We start from the raw sequence: 16,563 nt of genomic DNA, 5'->3' as shown, positions 1-16,563 counted from the left end.
AATCTAAACCCAACGTGAAGGTTCATTCCACTCGATCACACAGTTCCAATTCTGATTTGAGCAGCAAGCCAAAGGAGAAGCAGAAATTATTCAGCTGAACGCCCCCTTCTCCCCCCATCAAAAAATCCCCGTACAGATTGCTTCATATTATTGTACATTATTTTGCTTTAAAGCATATTATCTCTGTACACAATACTATAATCAGATATCTAACAGAACAGATTGCTCCTCAACTTCAAGCAAACATATGTAAACATAACCCAAGTAACGGATTTCCTAGAATATAACAATGTAAAAATTAAAACAACTGAAGCACACTCGGGAGCACGTAAACAAACATTCCATACCAAAATAAACCGATATATTAAAAAAAAAACGTTATTAGAAACGCAATGTCAACTGCAATCAATAATTTTGCAACAGTCTCGTACACTGTCAATTTGCAAAGATACCAAGTCACACGCATTCGGCTGTACTGACACACTCGCACGACGAACACCCACCACCTCACGCGCATTCGGGGATCGGCCTCCCCCTGCCATCTCGCCCTCTATCTTCCACTCTCCTCCTTGTCCGCGATACGACACCTGTCCCTCAACCCCTCCCTTCCCCCGATCAAATTCATACCTGACTCTGAAGTCAGCCACTAGCAATCTCACAGCTTTTCTTCTCCGGTGCCCCGTGACCGTCCCCTATGATACAAACACATCAAATAATACCTCTCTCTCTACATCCTGCGCCCTGTTGTAGGAAACAGGAAGTTGCGTCAGACGAGCGCTGCAAGAAGCGCAGCAGGGCTTCTTCGGTTGTATTGATGCAGTTAGTGCTCCGTAAAAGTATGTAAGGCTACCCATATTGCTTCTTTACAAATCTCTATGAAGATGCGTTTTTATTAGCCATAGTCCGAAGACGATGAGCTGTGTCTTGAGGAATCTGCATTTTCATAGTAGAAAAAGATAACAAGCCGCTATCCATTGCGACAAAGTACATTTTGTGACTGGCTGAGGCAGCTGCTGCTCTCGTAGAAGAAGAAAACTGAGATGGGTGGCCTGGACATGTGCGAGTTAAATGGTAAGTGCTCGCGCATCGCGCACAATCTATATAATCGACGTTGGTTAGCATTGGTTGTATGAGTAGATGGACAGAATAGTGGAAGTATTATTATGGATTGATTTTAAATAAATGGAAACACCACCTCAGGAAGAAATGTTGGGTGTGGTCGAAGGACTATCTTATTATGCAGTATTTTATATGGTTCATAGTGTACCAGCGCTTGAAACTCACCAGTACGGTGTGCTGCTGTGATTGCAATCGAAAAGAACTTTTTCCATGCGATATATTCAGCGCAGCCGCACTTGCTTTCTGCCGGGGCTGATGCAACGGTTTGCTTATATCAAGGAAATTTATGACCAAGAGCACACTGTCACAGGCAAGGAGGTTGAAGAAAACAGGAGGCGGGATGACGTCAAAAAGTTGAAACCAATTAGGTTTGTGTTTCCCCTTACCTTCGCAGCCGTCATCTAGTACACTCAAAACAATCCAAGCAAACATTTATTTATTTAGATTTTGCTCACCCCTTTTTCAGTAGTAGCTCAGGGTGAGTTACATTCAAGTACACTGGATATTTCTCTATCCCAGGAGGGCTCACAATCTAAGTTTGTAACTGAGCAGTGGAGGGTTAAGTGACTTGCCCAAGATCACAAGGAGCAGCAGGATTTGAACCGGCCATCTCTGGATTGCAAGACGGTGCTCTAACCACTAGGCCACCCCATTCCAAATGAGCTGCTGCATCCGCATTGTTGTTCTTTATTGTTGGTAGCATTTTTATTTAATTCCACTTATATTTTCAAACATGCTGGCTTGTGCAGCATACAGATGTACACAGAGGAAGTATTGGTTTCATTGGGTAGAGTACTAATTTGTTCTACATTTTAAATCATTGTGTCATTTGGATGGGCTGGCCATAGGGACTCCTTCTATTCATGCAGAGATGTTTTCACTTAGTAAACGGCCACCAAAACAGACATCATGTTATGAGAATCACTATTTATAAGTACAATTTAAACAAAAATTAATTAGGTTGAAACTGGGAGCATTTCTTTTTTTTCCTGTGCCTACATCCAGAGGTGTAGCCAGGTTTTGATCTCAGGGGGAGCAGACTTTTATAAAATAGGCGCCGGTTGGTGTCAGCTACACATCAGTGTCTGTGGTGTTGCTCAGGGGCTATAGCGGGCACTGATTAATACAGGCTGTCTCTGTTGCATCCTGCCTACAAGGAAACAGTAAGTTACATCGAGAGGCAGGTCGCAGAAGAGATCCCTGGACTGGCCAGAGCAGGCAACCTGTCTTCTTAACTACAAAGTAAAAATATTCAAATCGTGACCATCACCTCAGGAATAGCACACACATTCCTTCCACTGCTAGACACCTTGTTTAAATCAGATGGGCGTTTGTTTGTGTGGTGATTCTACAGGATGTGAAGAACACTAGTCCTGAGTATTTTTATTTTGGGTGACAAGGGCCACCAAAGGCGGCCCTTGCCCCAGAGCCTACTTTCAAATAGGGCTAGACATTTTGTGAAATAACACAAACCCCTACAAAAAGACACCCAAAACCTATACTGAAAACTTACCACACCACACGAAAAGACAGTGCTATAAATATTACAGTGGGACCTAGAGAAGTGTTTCCCTATATATGGTCCTGGAGTACCCCCTTGCCATTCAGATTTTCAGGCTATCCACAATGAATCTGCATGAAAAAGATTTGCATGTAATGGAGGCAGTATATACAAATCAATGTCATGCAGATTTATTGTGGATAGCCTGAAAATCTGACTGGCAAGGGGGTACTCCAGGACCAACTTGGGAAACACTACCCTAGAACACAAAACTTACCACACCATAACAGCCCTAACCTACCTATGAACAGACAGTGCTATATATATATTACACTGGGCTCTAGAGCACCAATTAACCTACTATTAGGAAACTGGAACAAGCTGCACTGTTACACATTCCTACACAGATGCTACATGCTAGCAGAATCCTTCACCTCAGACACACATGCAGAACATGGACAGACCCTCATCTATATAACATAAGAGTAGTCATACTAGGTCAGACCAATGGTCCATCTAGCCCAGTATCCTGTTTCCAACAGTGGCCAACCTAGGTCACAAGCACCTAGCAGAAACCCAAATTGTGACAATATTTCAATCTAATACAGAATAGGGAGCCACAAAAATAAAAATAAAAAAAAAACCAAAAGAAACCACCAACAAACATTGAAATAGAGAACCCCCTCCTCTCTGCCCAAGGAAGCCAGACTCTTTAAATAGTGCAATACTGGTAAAAAAAAAAAAAGAAAGAAACAGAAATGCATTTTCTCCTGTACTTTGCAAAATAAAATTACAAATATGTTTAATCTTTTTTCCTCTACCTTTTAAGGCACTGCCTATCCAACTGGAACAGCTTTAGGCTTTTTACAGATGGACCACGCATTTATTTTTAATAATCTCTTGCTATTGTTTTCAATAGATTTTGCTATTGTTTTGGGTGAACTTAAAGCTCTGCCTACTGCTGGCAAGCTCTGCCTACTGGCTTCAGCCCATATAATGGACTAGATAGGAACAACCCGCCTCCTGTTTTCTTCAACCTCCTTGGTCACATCCATGTGCCAGCAGCATCAGAGGTCACCTGATCTACTGGTGCATGTGTGTGTTGATCTCCACGTGCCCAGGAGAATCCGCAGAAGTGGAGAACTCAAGTGTCCCATGGGAGAGTACAGAAGATAATAAAAAGGTGGGGGATTTACCACGGGTACCAGAGACTGGAGACACTCGTGCTTGAGTAAAAAATGTTTATTGATAAAAAGACTCGGCACAATGTTGTGTTTCGGCCACTAGGCCTGCATCAGGAGTCTGTATTAAATAGAGAAACAGCAAATGTCTTGATATGGTAAGATACAGAATGGTCTTAAAAAAGACCTTTTAGTTATAAACAAATGTGCCAGTTGAGATGAAACTCAACATTGGTTCTTGCATGAGCTTGGGCAGAGAGTGCAAGTGTGGCCGGGCTGAATTATTGAAGTGAGGACTAGGAGAACTTGTTGCATGGTGCTGTTTGCCACCAAAGCCGTAAGTGTTAATGCACTGGGAGTTATTTTACTGTTTTTTTAAAGTTTATGCTGGTTGGGTAGTTAAGGGCAGATTAGGAGTCAACATAGAAATTAAGCTACTTTGAAGATAAGAAGCCAACTAAATAAAAGGTCTACTTTATATGCATGAATGGTGGCAGACTTATATGGATTGTTAGTTTGATTTGAAAAAGAGTATCACTTTATTCTTGTTATTTTTTATTTTTAACATTTGTTTCCATGCTTTAAAATAGACTAGCAGGCAGTCCCATCACTTAATCCATGTATGAGTGTAGCAATTTAAATGAATAGAACCACTGAATATGAGCAGAAAGTGGTGCAGAAAGAGATAACTTATAAAATAATAATAGTAAAATGAATTTATAAAGGCAAAGACAATGTCAGGTTCTATCGACTATAGTTATTGCTCCTGCTTAGATTATAATTCTATCCTGGCTGCAAGAGTGCTTGCTAACTGCAGTGTTATGGCCTTAAAGTGCATTAAAGGAATAAACGTGTGCTAAAAGCCCCTAAGTCATGCGCTAATTCCCTTAATGTGCATTAAGGTTAAACACTTATTGATGAATTTCCCTCTTAGTTTTCTGGTGGTTCATTCTGGTACAGGTATGTTTTTAGGGAATTGTACTATGCAGTGACTTAAATTTTCTTCCACTTTTCTCTTTTAAATTTTCTTTCTTTTTATGTATGATCTGCCTTGATTTTTTTTTTTTTTTGTTACATTTGTACCCCGCACTTTTTCCCACTCATGGCAGGCTCAATGCGGCAGGCAATGGAGGGTTAAGTGACTTGCCCAGAGTCACAAGGAGCTGCCTGTGCCGGGAATCGAACTCAGTTCCTCAGTTCCCCAGGACCAAAGTCCACCACCCTAACCACAAGGCCACTCATAAGTACTTCTATATTTTGATGTAATGAAAAATGCAGTCAATTAGAGTGAGCACAAATTCAATATGTGGTTCAAACAAAGTAATGCAAACCTTCTTCAGAGAGAATTAGACTGACCCCTTACATGTACAGAATACATTCGAGGCTCTGACAGAGACTCATTTATGAAGTATGTATTCTTCCCAATTAATATTTTCATGTTAATAACGTGCCTTTGCTTATTTGGAAATACTAATTGGGTAGAATACATACTTCAGTAACATAGTTAAATTAAATAACTACTTCTGAAGGTTATGGGTACAGGTGGGGATGGAGGAGATTAATTGTGGGGATGGGTGAAATTTCTGTGGCACGGCTTTCTATTTGGAAGGTGGGACGTGGGGGTGGGGAGTTGAGAATGAGGGAGAGATGCTGTATTAGGGCTAGGGATTTGGGTTTGAGATAGAGAGGGAGAGATACCAAATAGGGATAGAGGGGGAGGGTGTGGAGTGTGAGTTGTTGAGTGTCTGTGTCACATCCGTCGCTCCCTCCGGCTGCTCCTCTGCGGGAAGCAAGGGCCGGGAGGAAGGACCCGCAGCCAGAGAGGGCTTACCCGCGGTCTCCTGGATGGGCGCCTGTTTCGGGTGCAGTCGGGGCCGAGCCGGTTGTCCATTGCTTCGATGGCCGGCCTTCTTGAGGCCGCGGCGATGGCCGCCCTGTCCGGGGCCGAGCCTGTGGGCCGGCGATCGCGGCTTCCGGGCTCTCGGTCGCCGGCTATGGGCTCCGTGCTTGCGCCAGCGGGGAGGATGGCGCCGAGACGTGATGGCCGGCGTCTTCCCCACATTCGGGCGCGGAAGCCCGAAGCTCCGCCTCAGAGGAACCAGATTGGGATGCCGGTGCTGTAGCCCGCCTGGGAAGCCGGACAGAACCAACCAGAGGGATTTCTTCAGTAGCCGGGTTCCGATTGGCTGGCCATGTCGGCTGGGGCTGGGTGGTTGAATGCTAACAGTATTTAAGGAGCGGGGCTGAAACAGGACGTTGCTTCAGGTTCTTTTTCCCTAGGCCAGTCTTTGTGTGTTCTTGTTTTCTGTACATTCCCTTGCTCTCCTGGTTTGACCTTTGGACTGTTTTTGGATAACTCTGCTAGCCGCCTGCCCTGACCTGTTGCCTGTGTTTGGACGACGCTGTGAGCTGCCTGCCCTGACCTGTTGCCTGTTTCTGGACTACTCTGATTTCCACCTGCCCTTCCCGCTCCCGGTTCCGGTTCTGGGTCAGTTCGTCAACCCTGCGGTTCCGGAAGTCCCGTTGGCCGCCTGCAGCTGGTTGGCTCAACCCCCGGTGAACAGCGGTCACCGCGGGTGAAGTCTTGGGGTTGCACGGCTGTCTTCTGAGGTCCTTCGGGGCCTTGCGGGACCTAAGGGCTCACCTTCTTTCCAGACAAGACAGTCTGCTTCTTCTGGTTTGCCTCTTGCCACACTGGGAAGTTGATGCTCAAAGCTGGGCACTAATACCTGCAATGGAAAAGCCTATGGTACAACAGCACAGAAAAATAGCTAAGCGATGCTCAAGAGAAATCTTATGCAAATGATAATTTGCAGTTCATCGGTGCTAACAAACCAAAAGCAAGGAGAGGATTGTGCCTAGCACATGCGAACAAAGGACTTGCAGTAAGCGTGGTTCTTATATACATGTCTAGTCAAACCTGGAAGTGCAAGCACACATCGACACTGTTCATCTGCTCTTGTAAATAAGTCTTTCAAAAACTGCACTTTAAATTTTTGAAAGACTCATATTTAAGCGCAAAAAAACAGGCACCAAAGCGTGCTTTCACTTTGTTTTTTGTCAAGCTTGTGCACATGCTTGGTTCTCATTAGCAGTGCTCAAATTTGCAAGGGCAAGAAGATGAAAACTCGACAAGAAATCTTCTCAAAACCTTCTACACCGCTCCTGACCTGGCAGTAAATTTTCAGCATTATTGGCCATTATTTCCTTTGGTGCATTGGGAAGGAATACTGGTTGACCTCATTTGCATCCATTTAAATGCATTTGCAGTGATTAGTGTACATGTTAAGACAGGTGCTCGAACCCTTTGAACATTTTGTACACAATAATGTGCGTGAAAATCAGGCACCAACAGCTTTTTAATGCTGGTATTAGTTTTGAGCATCAGCCCCTAGGAGGCATTAAAACCTCGGCTGCTTGAATCCCTGTATTGGGGTTGTCTGGGAGCTGCCTGAAGGAAAAGCACAGGACCCGTCCTTGAATATCTCTATGGAGAGAGCACCCATCTGTTTCCAAGCTGCAGGTCTTGTGTGTGTCCAGTAAAGGGCATCTCCTAGACTCCTGTATTGCTCATGTTTATGCATGTATGCATGGACTTACACATGCATTTTACATTCTCACACTTACTGCCTTGGAATATGTAAATGCATGACCTTTCTCTGCCCTGTAGCTTTATTTTAGTGTTACTGCAATTTTGAAAACGGGATATCCCCTTTTAACCACTTTGAATGTAATTTCTTAAAGCATTTTTTGTGTGTGAGCCGTATTCTACACATGGAAATGACTTTTATTTAAAAATGTGTTTATGCTGCCGACCCCAGGGATAAATAGTAGCTTTCCCCATGTCTACATTAATAGCAGTGCACTAACCATTTGTAGTAGCCTAATGGTTAGTGTAGGGGGCTTTGATCCTAGGGACCTGGATTCAATTCCCACTGCAGCTCCTTGTAACCTTGGACAAGCCACTTAACCCTCCATTGCCCCAGGTACAAAAACTTAGATTGTGAGCCCTCTAGGGACAGAGAAAGTAACTGCATATAATGTGTACAGTGCTGCGTATGTCTAGTAGCACTATAGAAATGAGTAGTAGTAGTAGTGGCTTTCCTCCAAGAACTTGTCCAAAACTTTGTTAAATGCAGATATGCTAATTCCTTTTTTACACATCATCATCCAGTAATGCGTTCCAGTGCTTAACTGTTCATTGAATGGAAAAAATATTTTCTCCTATTTGTTTAAAACTATTAACCATGTAACGTCATGGAGTGTCTTCTTGTCATCTTAACTTTTTGAAAGATTAAACAGTTGATTCACGTTTACCTGTTCCACTCCACTCAGGATTTTGTAAACCTCTAATCATATCCTTCCTCTCAGCCGTCTCCTCTCCAAGCCGAAGAGCTCTAACCTCTTAAGCCTTTTCTCATATGAGAGAAGCTCTATCCCCTTAATCATTTTTGTTGCCCTTTGAACTTCTTCTAATTCCACTATCTTTAATGAGATATGGTGACCAGAATTGCACACAGGTGAGGTTGCACCATGGAGTGATATAAAGACATTATATTATTCCTTTCTTATTTTCTATCTCTTTCCTAATAATTTCTAGCAATCTATTTGCTTTCCTGGCCACTGCCGCACACTGAGCAGAAGATTTCAATATATTGTGCACAAAGACACCTAGGTCTTTTTCTTGGGTGGTAATTCCTAAGATGGAACCAGATGGAACCTAGCATCAAGTAACTACGATTTGGATTATTCTTCCCAATGTGCATCACTTTGCATATGTCCACATTAAATTTAATCTGCCATTTGGACACCCAGTTTTGTAAGGTCTTTCAATTTCTCACAACCATCTGGTGATTTAACAATGGATAACTGAGTCATCAGTAAATTTGATCACCTTAGTCGTTATTCCTGTTTCCAGGCCATTTATAAATATGTTAAAAAAGCACCAGTCCCAGTACAGATTCCTGGGGTTTTCCACTGTTCACCTTCCTCCATTGAGAGAAATGTCCACTTAATCCTACTTTTAGTTTTCTTTTACCAGTTCCCAATGCACAACAGAAAATTGTCTCATATCCCATGACTTTTTAATTTTCTTAGGAGTCTCTCATGAGGGGCTTTGTCAAAAGCTCTCTGAAAATCTAGATACCCTGCATCAACCAGCTCACCATTACCCCTGTGCAATTAAACTATGTTTGTCTATGGAGCTCATTTTCAAAAGAGAAAAACGTCCAAAAACCGGCATAAATCTGCATTTGGTTGTTTTTCTTACAAAAACATCCAAATTGGTATTTTCAAAACCAATCATTAGACATTTTTCTATGAAGTCCAGAAATGCATTCAAATACAAGAGGGCATGTCAGGGGCGTTTTAAGGGTGGGATCTGGGTGTTCCTAACACTTGGATGTTTTTCATCCATAATGGAACAAAACAAAACCGTCCAGGACTAAAACTAAGATGTTTTGAGCTAGACCTGTTTATAACGAATAAAGCACAAAAAGGTACCCTAAATGACCAGATGACCACTGGAGGGAATCAAGGATGACCTCTCCTTATCCTCCAGTGGTCACTAACCCCCTTCCACCCCCCAAAAATGTGATTTAAAACATTATTTGCCAGCCTCAAATGTTATACTCAGGTCCATTAGAACAGCATGCAGTTCCCTGGAGTAGTGTAGTAGTGTGTGCAGCGCACTTCAGACAGGTGGACCCAGGTCCATACTTCCCTTTCCCCCTGTTACACTTTTGGAGGAAATTATGAGCCCTCCAAAACTCACCAGAAACCCACTGTACCTACATATAGGTGCCCCCTTCACCCGTAAGGGCTATGATAGTGGTATACTGTTGGGGTAGTGGGTTTTGGGGGGCTCAGCAGACAAGAAAAGTGAGTAATGGTGAGATGTGTACCTGAGAGCATTTTACAGTCCAATGCAGTGCCCCTAAGGTGCCCTATTGCTTTCCTGGGATGTCTGGGGGTCCAGTCTGCTAAAAATGCTGGCTCTTCCTACATTACCAATGGCTTGATTTTGTGCGTCTTGTACTTGGATTTTTTGTTTTCAAAAATGGGCCAAAAATCAAAACATACAAATCACAAAGCCTTGTTCAAAACGGTATTTTCAAATTAAAAGATAGACGTTTTTCTTTTTTGAAAATTACCTTTCCTATTCAGATTTTGGACGAAAACGTCCAAAGTTGGACTTAGATGTCATATTGAAAATGGCCCTCCACGTTTTTGTTAATTTTATTCTTTATAATTTCTATCATTTTGCCTAGGACTGACATCAGTACTGGTATGTAATTTCCCAGATCACTCCTGGAACACTTATAATAATTGACAGTATATTGTCCACCATTCAGGTACCACGAATGATAATGACATATTACAGGTCACTAATAGTAGATCTGCCCTTATCTCCTTGTCCAGGTGGCGACTATCTTATTTATCAAATTTATATCCTGTATATCCAATACATCTATGCGGGTTACAACATGCACTCATAAAAATAAATCAAACATCAAAACTAAAATATACTATAAAATAAAACAGGCAACAAAGAACATACAACTTCCCCAAAACTGACAACAAAGTGTAGTATAGAATTACTTGCATAATCAGAAAAATGCATCACAAAACCAAAAAAAAAAAAGTCTTTAACTGTTTTTTAAACATTGGTAACGACACAATTTGATGCATTTCTAACGGAAGGTCATGCTACATAACTGGTGCTGCTACCCGAAATATACGAACATGATTTTCTGCAAGACGAACTTGATGAATGGAAGGCACATCCAAAAGATTACATCCCTGAGATCTCAATTCCCTTGAAGGCTGATACCTTAAGGTTCTGAGCCATGATTAAAGGAACTTCATTCTGTTGGACTTTAAAAGCTGTCAACAACATTTTATTATTATTATTTATTGCATTTGTACCCCACATTATCCCACCTTTTTGCAGGCTCAATGTGGCTTACAGAGTGTTATAATGATATAGTCATTACATAATCTTAAATACAGTCGATAATAAGCTGAAGGTAGATGAGGATTTAGATTTTAAAATTTAAAATTTTAAAATTGATGCGCCAAAAAATAGGCAACCATTGAAGCTTTTGCAATTGGGCAGTCACATATTCAACCCTATTCATATCCCCAGTTAACCAAGCAGCAGAGTTTTGGACTACATGCAATGCCCTAAAAGATTTTGTGGAAGACCACAAAAGAGAGCGTTGCAGTAGTCCAAATGGAGCAGATCATAACTCTGCATTACCAACTGAAAATTTTCCACAGAAAGCAAACCTTTAAGTCTCACTACCAACGTATTTCAAAAAACACAACTTTAATAACAGCATAAATTTGTTGCTTAAACAACAAAAGCAGTATCCAAAATCACTCTTTAGCTTTTCACTGAGCCTAATATAGGCAGGGATATGTTTTCAAACTGAAAAGTGGAAACCAGGCATCTTTCACCAGAACGGGATAACGACAAAATTTGAATCTTGCCAATGTTCAAAGAGAGCGAATTGTTATTCATCCAGATCAATATTGTTCTAAGATAAAATTCAATCAATTTGGCCCCTTCCCCAATTTGCGATGAAACAGGAAAATAAAACTGAAGGTCATCAGCATATAAACGATAACTTAATGCCCAACCCTGTCAACTGTTTACATACTGGAACCAGAAACAAATAAAAGGGCAGATAATGAAGAGACTTATGGGACTCCTGACTTCAGACATCTCTTGCTTCTAGGAGAAAGTCCAGGACTCGTCCGGATGAGGTGAGGTTTTTGCAGGGGGTCAAACATCTCGGCCCTCCTCAGTGGGACCTATTTTATCAGTGTCTTAGGTGGACCCTCAGCACTCCTCTTTGAGTCTTTGAAGCATGCTACCCTGAAGGATCTTACTCTGAAGATGATTTTACTATAGGCGGTATGTTCAGCCAGATTGGCCTTCTGCAAGGACCCATACGTGTATTTTGGAGCACATTATTTTGATCTCAAGGTGATCTCTTCTTTTCATCTCAATTAGGCGGGGTTCTGCCAGCCTTCATGAAGAACATTGGTTCTGACTCCTTCAACAAGGTCCATAAGTTGGATATGCAAACAGGGATGTTAGACTATTTGAAGGTGACTAGTCCCTTTCAAAAGTCAGACAAGCTCTTTGTCCTGTTTCAGGAGCTGCATAAGGGGGAGGCAGCATCCAAGGCCTCTATAGCATGCTGGATTAAACTGGTCATTGTCGCAGCCTACATAGTGAGATGCAAGGTTGTTGTGATGGAGCTGCAAGCTTACTTGTCCTGAGCCCAGGCAGCATCCTGGGAAGAGGCTCGGGCCATTCCACAAAAAGATATCTACTGGTTGTTGCTACATTCCTTTGTAAAAGATTACAAAATAGTCATCCTGGCCAAATAAGATGTGACCTTTGGCAGGACACTCATTCAGGGGGCCTTGTCTTACCCCCTCCTGTTACGGGACTGCTCTTGTATATTCCTTTGGTGTGGACTGGTCTAATGGGACAATAAGGAAGGTAAAATTTTATTCATATCTGTTAATTTCCTTTCCATGAACCCTATTATACAGTCCGAGGCCTGTCCTGGAAGACTGCTGTTTCTTCTTTGCTTGAAGCAAGAAATTATTAATTATAATGTTCTGTAGGGGTTATCCTTACAGGGAAAGGTTTTTGGTTTGGATATTATACTGCTTGAGCAAAATAAATGCTGAAGGGTTCCGGCAGGCACCAGACTTTACACTAGTGATGTTATAGGAATAGTTCAGCTTTCTCTACCTCTACCTGCTGGTCAGGAAGGGACTTAACCCACTGGTATGGATTTGTCTAGTAGGACTCGAGGAAAGGAAATTAACAGGTATGAATAACTTTCACCATTTGTTTTAATCTTAGCTTGTTCAGTGGTTTGGTTTACTAAAGCTTTTTTTTTTCTCTCTTTCTCATTTTAGGACGGTGGTCAAGCCTTAAATCTTTTTTGGCTGATTTGCCTTATTGTTATGTTCTTAAATTTGCTGCTGTTCAGTTCTTTGCAGGCAGTGAAATATCTCTTATTAGATCAAGTAAGAATTTCCCAAGAAAGTACTTAGATAGGTGCCAGTTTTCCATCCTTGCCTATAAAAAGCCACTGAATTCAGTTTTTTTCTTTTGAGTTTCTTACTCTTTCTAATTTTTCAGAACAGGTTTGTCAAGAAAGAAGGTTCCCTGGGTGTGAATTGGTTCCTACAGTAAACAATATCGAGATGAACTGTCCTTCAGAAGTGCGGGAGGTGTCGGTGGAAGGTCACCAGATTGAGGAAACAGTGCTGCCTTTGCTTCACCCACCATCCCTCTCCTCCAGAGCACTGGGGTATTATTCCATTGGAACAGTGGGAACATAAGACATGGGTTTTGTCTTTGAGTTTACTTATGTGAGATTCTTCTGATGAACTTGACAGCACTAAGAGAGGCTATGGGAGATTTCAAGGTAAAGTATAGAATTTCCCATCTGTGTAAACAGGTCATGAAATCCATTATAACACTTCATCTGCAAACATGCTCATTAAGTAAATCCAAAACAGAATGTAAATTAGTAGAAATTGGAAAGGGCCATAGAAGCATTTTACTTAGATGAGGAGTCTTTTCCATGAAAGATGTCTTCAACATTTGCCAAATATAATAAAAAATATAGCAGAAGCACTTTTCAGCCTTTATGTAGACAAGCTATAATGGCTGGCTTAAGTTCATAAGCCAAACATTTGGAAAAAAGCTGAACTGGGTATTAGTAGTCATTTGTGTAGTTAACTAGAAATCCAGCAATGAGTTATTTAGGGGGTCTTTTACAAAGGTCGCTCAAATAAACAAGTTTTAATCATTTCCTGAAATACTAAGGGGCCATTTACAAAGCCATGCTAGTGTTTTCAGTTGTGACCATATTTCTAGCCAGTATTTACGAAGGCACAAATAGTCAAATATATGCTTTATATTACCCACTTGAGAGTTGCAAGACCAGCATACACTAGGATTAGAGGGAGAAATAACATGTAACCTATGTGGCGTCCATAGAGATCTGTGCATAAAGAAATACATAGACTGTGTAGAAGTAGAAGAAGAGTTACAGCATCTGAAAAGGGACTTCCAAAGCTGTTCCCACAGTTCATCGGATGTAGGGTGCTCTATGTCTTCCTCCCAACATCTACGTAATCCTGTACATTTAGTGCAGGATTTGCTGAGAAGGTATTTGTAAATGTGGGAAGCAGCGTGACCAGTATGCTGAAGCTTCAAATTAAAATCTATAAGCTCTGGGGTTTGGGTCTGGAACTGTGTTTGTAATCTACCTTTAATTTTCTTTTTTAACATGGAGCTAATCTGAAGCCAGTGGTAAAATTGGGTGTCTGATAATGCAAATTCTGTTTTCAGATCTGAGAAAGTTTTCCATGTCTGTCCACTTATGTGGATCATATCTTTTAAGGACCAAATTCCTATACGCTGCCACTGAGCCCACAAAATTTGCTTATTGCCAATTTTAAAGTTAGGGTTATTCCATATAGGGGCATAGGCGGTCGGTGGCCCAACTGTTTGGGAAGGCTAAAGGGGGTGGGGTTAGGGGTGAGGCCAGGGGTGGAGCTTAAATCCATAATTGTCTGATAACACACAGAAAAAAAATAAAAATAAAATTCACAATACCCGAACCCTCGTCCACTCACTCATTACCTCTCGTCTTGACTATTGCAAACTTCTCCTTGCTGGTCTCCCGCCTAGCCACCTATCCCCCCTTCAATCTGTCCAAAATTCCGCTGCACGTCTTATCTACCGCGTGAACCGATACTCTCATATCACCCCTCTCCTCAAGTCGCTTCACTGGCTCCCGATTCACTACCGTATTCAGTTCAAGCTTCTCCTAATGACCTTCAAATGCACTCAATCTGCAGCCCCCCATTACCTCTCTACCCTCCTCTCCCCCTATGTCCCCACCCGTAACCTCCGCTCTCAGGACAAATCACTCCTATCTGTACCCTTCTCCACCACCGCTAACTCCAGACTCCGTCCCTTCTGCCTCGCATCACCTTATGCCTGGAACAGACTCCCCGAGCCCATACGCCATGCGCCCTCCCTACCCATCTTTAAGTCCTTACTCAAAACCCATCTCTTCTCCCTTGCTTTTGGCGCCTAACCACCTTCCCCATTCACGATACACTGACTACATAGTTTGTTACCTTTAGATTGTAAGCTCTCTTGAGCAGGGACTGTCCTTCCCCATGTTTTAACTTGTACAGCGCTGCGTAACCCTAGTAGCGCTATAGAAATGCTAAGTAGTAGTAGTAGTAGTAGTAGAAAGAAAATAAAAATAAAATTCACAATACCTTTTATTAAATGTAGATATTAGATATGTATCATATGTCAAAGAATAAAGTGGTTGCTCAAAGCATATTCTAAGCACAATCGCTCAACTGCAAAACACTATGCACAACTTTGTGCAAAAACACACTCAGAACCTTACTGTACCATAAATATTACACTGGGCAGAACCTAATACACCAATATACCACACATACAGAAACTGCAGACCGTCAACAATATGAAACAAGGGATCATATCATCACAATTCTCATGTAGAGCCACAAAACACCCTAATTCATGTTTAATGTGGGATAAAATGCCGTAAATAAATATAAGCTTTTAATGTTGAGCACCTGATTCTCAAAGTGGACATATTCCAAACACTATAATGAAAATAAAATGATCTTTTCTACCTTTGTTGTCTGGTGACTTTTTCTGATCATGCTGGCCCAGTATCGATTCTGCTGCTATCTGTCCTCAGTGCAGGTCAGGAAGTCATCGTCGTTAAATATCTCCCTGGCAACCCAAGACACCTCCAGCCAACCCCCCTTGCTCTCCCAGCAGTAAGGTAAACAAACCATAAACCAATTTCTACAACTGGTTACACAAGGCTAGAGGGCATTCACTGCAGCTCCTGCTGTGAGGATGAGGTAAATCAACAATTTAAACCCCTCAGAGCACAGCAGGGGAGGCTTAGCCTCTCTCCAAGCCTCTTATACTGGGCGCCTATGTATAGGGGTGAGTGGCGTGTCAGACCAAGGGATATCCATCGATTTATTTAAGGATACCATTAATTTATATGCAGTGTTAATTATCGGATTAGAAACAATGTTTTTGGTAAGGCGCATGCCAATTATATGGGAATGCTTTAACGGGTCGATAAGGGCTTGTTCAAAGGTGAACCATCTGGGCGGGGAGGTAACATTTACAGGAGCGATCCATTCCATACCCTGCCGCATAATGAAGGCTTAGCTCATGGTAAAAATCAGTTGGCATTTAATTTTTTGTACACCACAGTGAACCCTTTTAGGGAAATTAGTGGTTTATAAGTACTATATTGATATATTTCTATTATATTTTTGCTGTCTGAATTTAATATTCATTTTCCTTTCTTTTCTAGGATGCACTGAAAAAGACGTAAGTGATGGACTAGGACAGATATCCCTGGCGTGCTACCAAAAAAAAAAATTGTTGGCATTTCTCAGATGATGGTCCACACCACCCAAGGGATGCACTCATGATCAATGCGAACTTGACCGATGAGCAAGAACAGCAGATATGTTGACAAAAGGTGGGGAAGAAACGTGGTGAAAAGACAACACTGTGGAAGTGATGAACATGCATGGATACCTGCCACAGATGCCAACGCAGTCCGAGGTGGACAATGTTTTTTCTGTTTTTAAATGTACATATTGCAGTATACATTTGTACAGAAAATGCTAAAGATA

General features: G+C 41.8%; 1 protein-coding gene and 1 long non-coding RNA gene across 5 annotated transcripts in view; one reads left to right on the top strand and one right to left on the bottom strand.

Annotated features, from left to right (window-relative positions):
* BNIP2 (BCL2 interacting protein 2) overlaps nucleotides 1-1,356 on the bottom strand; it is a 151,406-nt gene extending 150,050 nt beyond the window's left edge. For 2 of the 4 annotated variants that reach the window (XM_030188452.1, XM_030188453.1), the window contains exon 1: nucleotides 1,285-1,356. In XM_030188452.1, coding sequence (XP_030044312.1) covers nucleotides 1,285-1,331 — 47 coding nt within the window. In that variant the 5' untranslated portion in view covers nucleotides 1,332-1,356. Of the gene's footprint in view, nucleotides 1-627; nucleotides 744-1,284 lie in introns of those variants that run through there. The other 2 variants (XM_030188456.1, XM_030188455.1) reach the window with 1 other exon arrangement.
* On the top strand, nucleotides 820-16,317 carry LOC115458545. The gene is made up of 3 exons (XR_003940085.1): nucleotides 820-1,071; nucleotides 12,974-13,262; nucleotides 16,236-16,317. It is a non-coding gene; the product is annotated as an uncharacterized LOC115458545 (long non-coding RNA).
* Nucleotides 16,318-16,563: the final 246 nt, after the last annotated feature.

Source organism: Microcaecilia unicolor, chromosome 1, assembly GCF_901765095.1.
Source record: "Microcaecilia unicolor chromosome 1, aMicUni1.1, whole genome shotgun sequence".
NCBI classification, from domain to species: Eukaryota; Metazoa; Chordata; class Amphibia; order Gymnophiona; family Siphonopidae; genus Microcaecilia; species Microcaecilia unicolor.
Note: the sequence above shows the minus strand (reverse complement) of the source record. Positions and strands in the feature narration are given on the sequence as shown.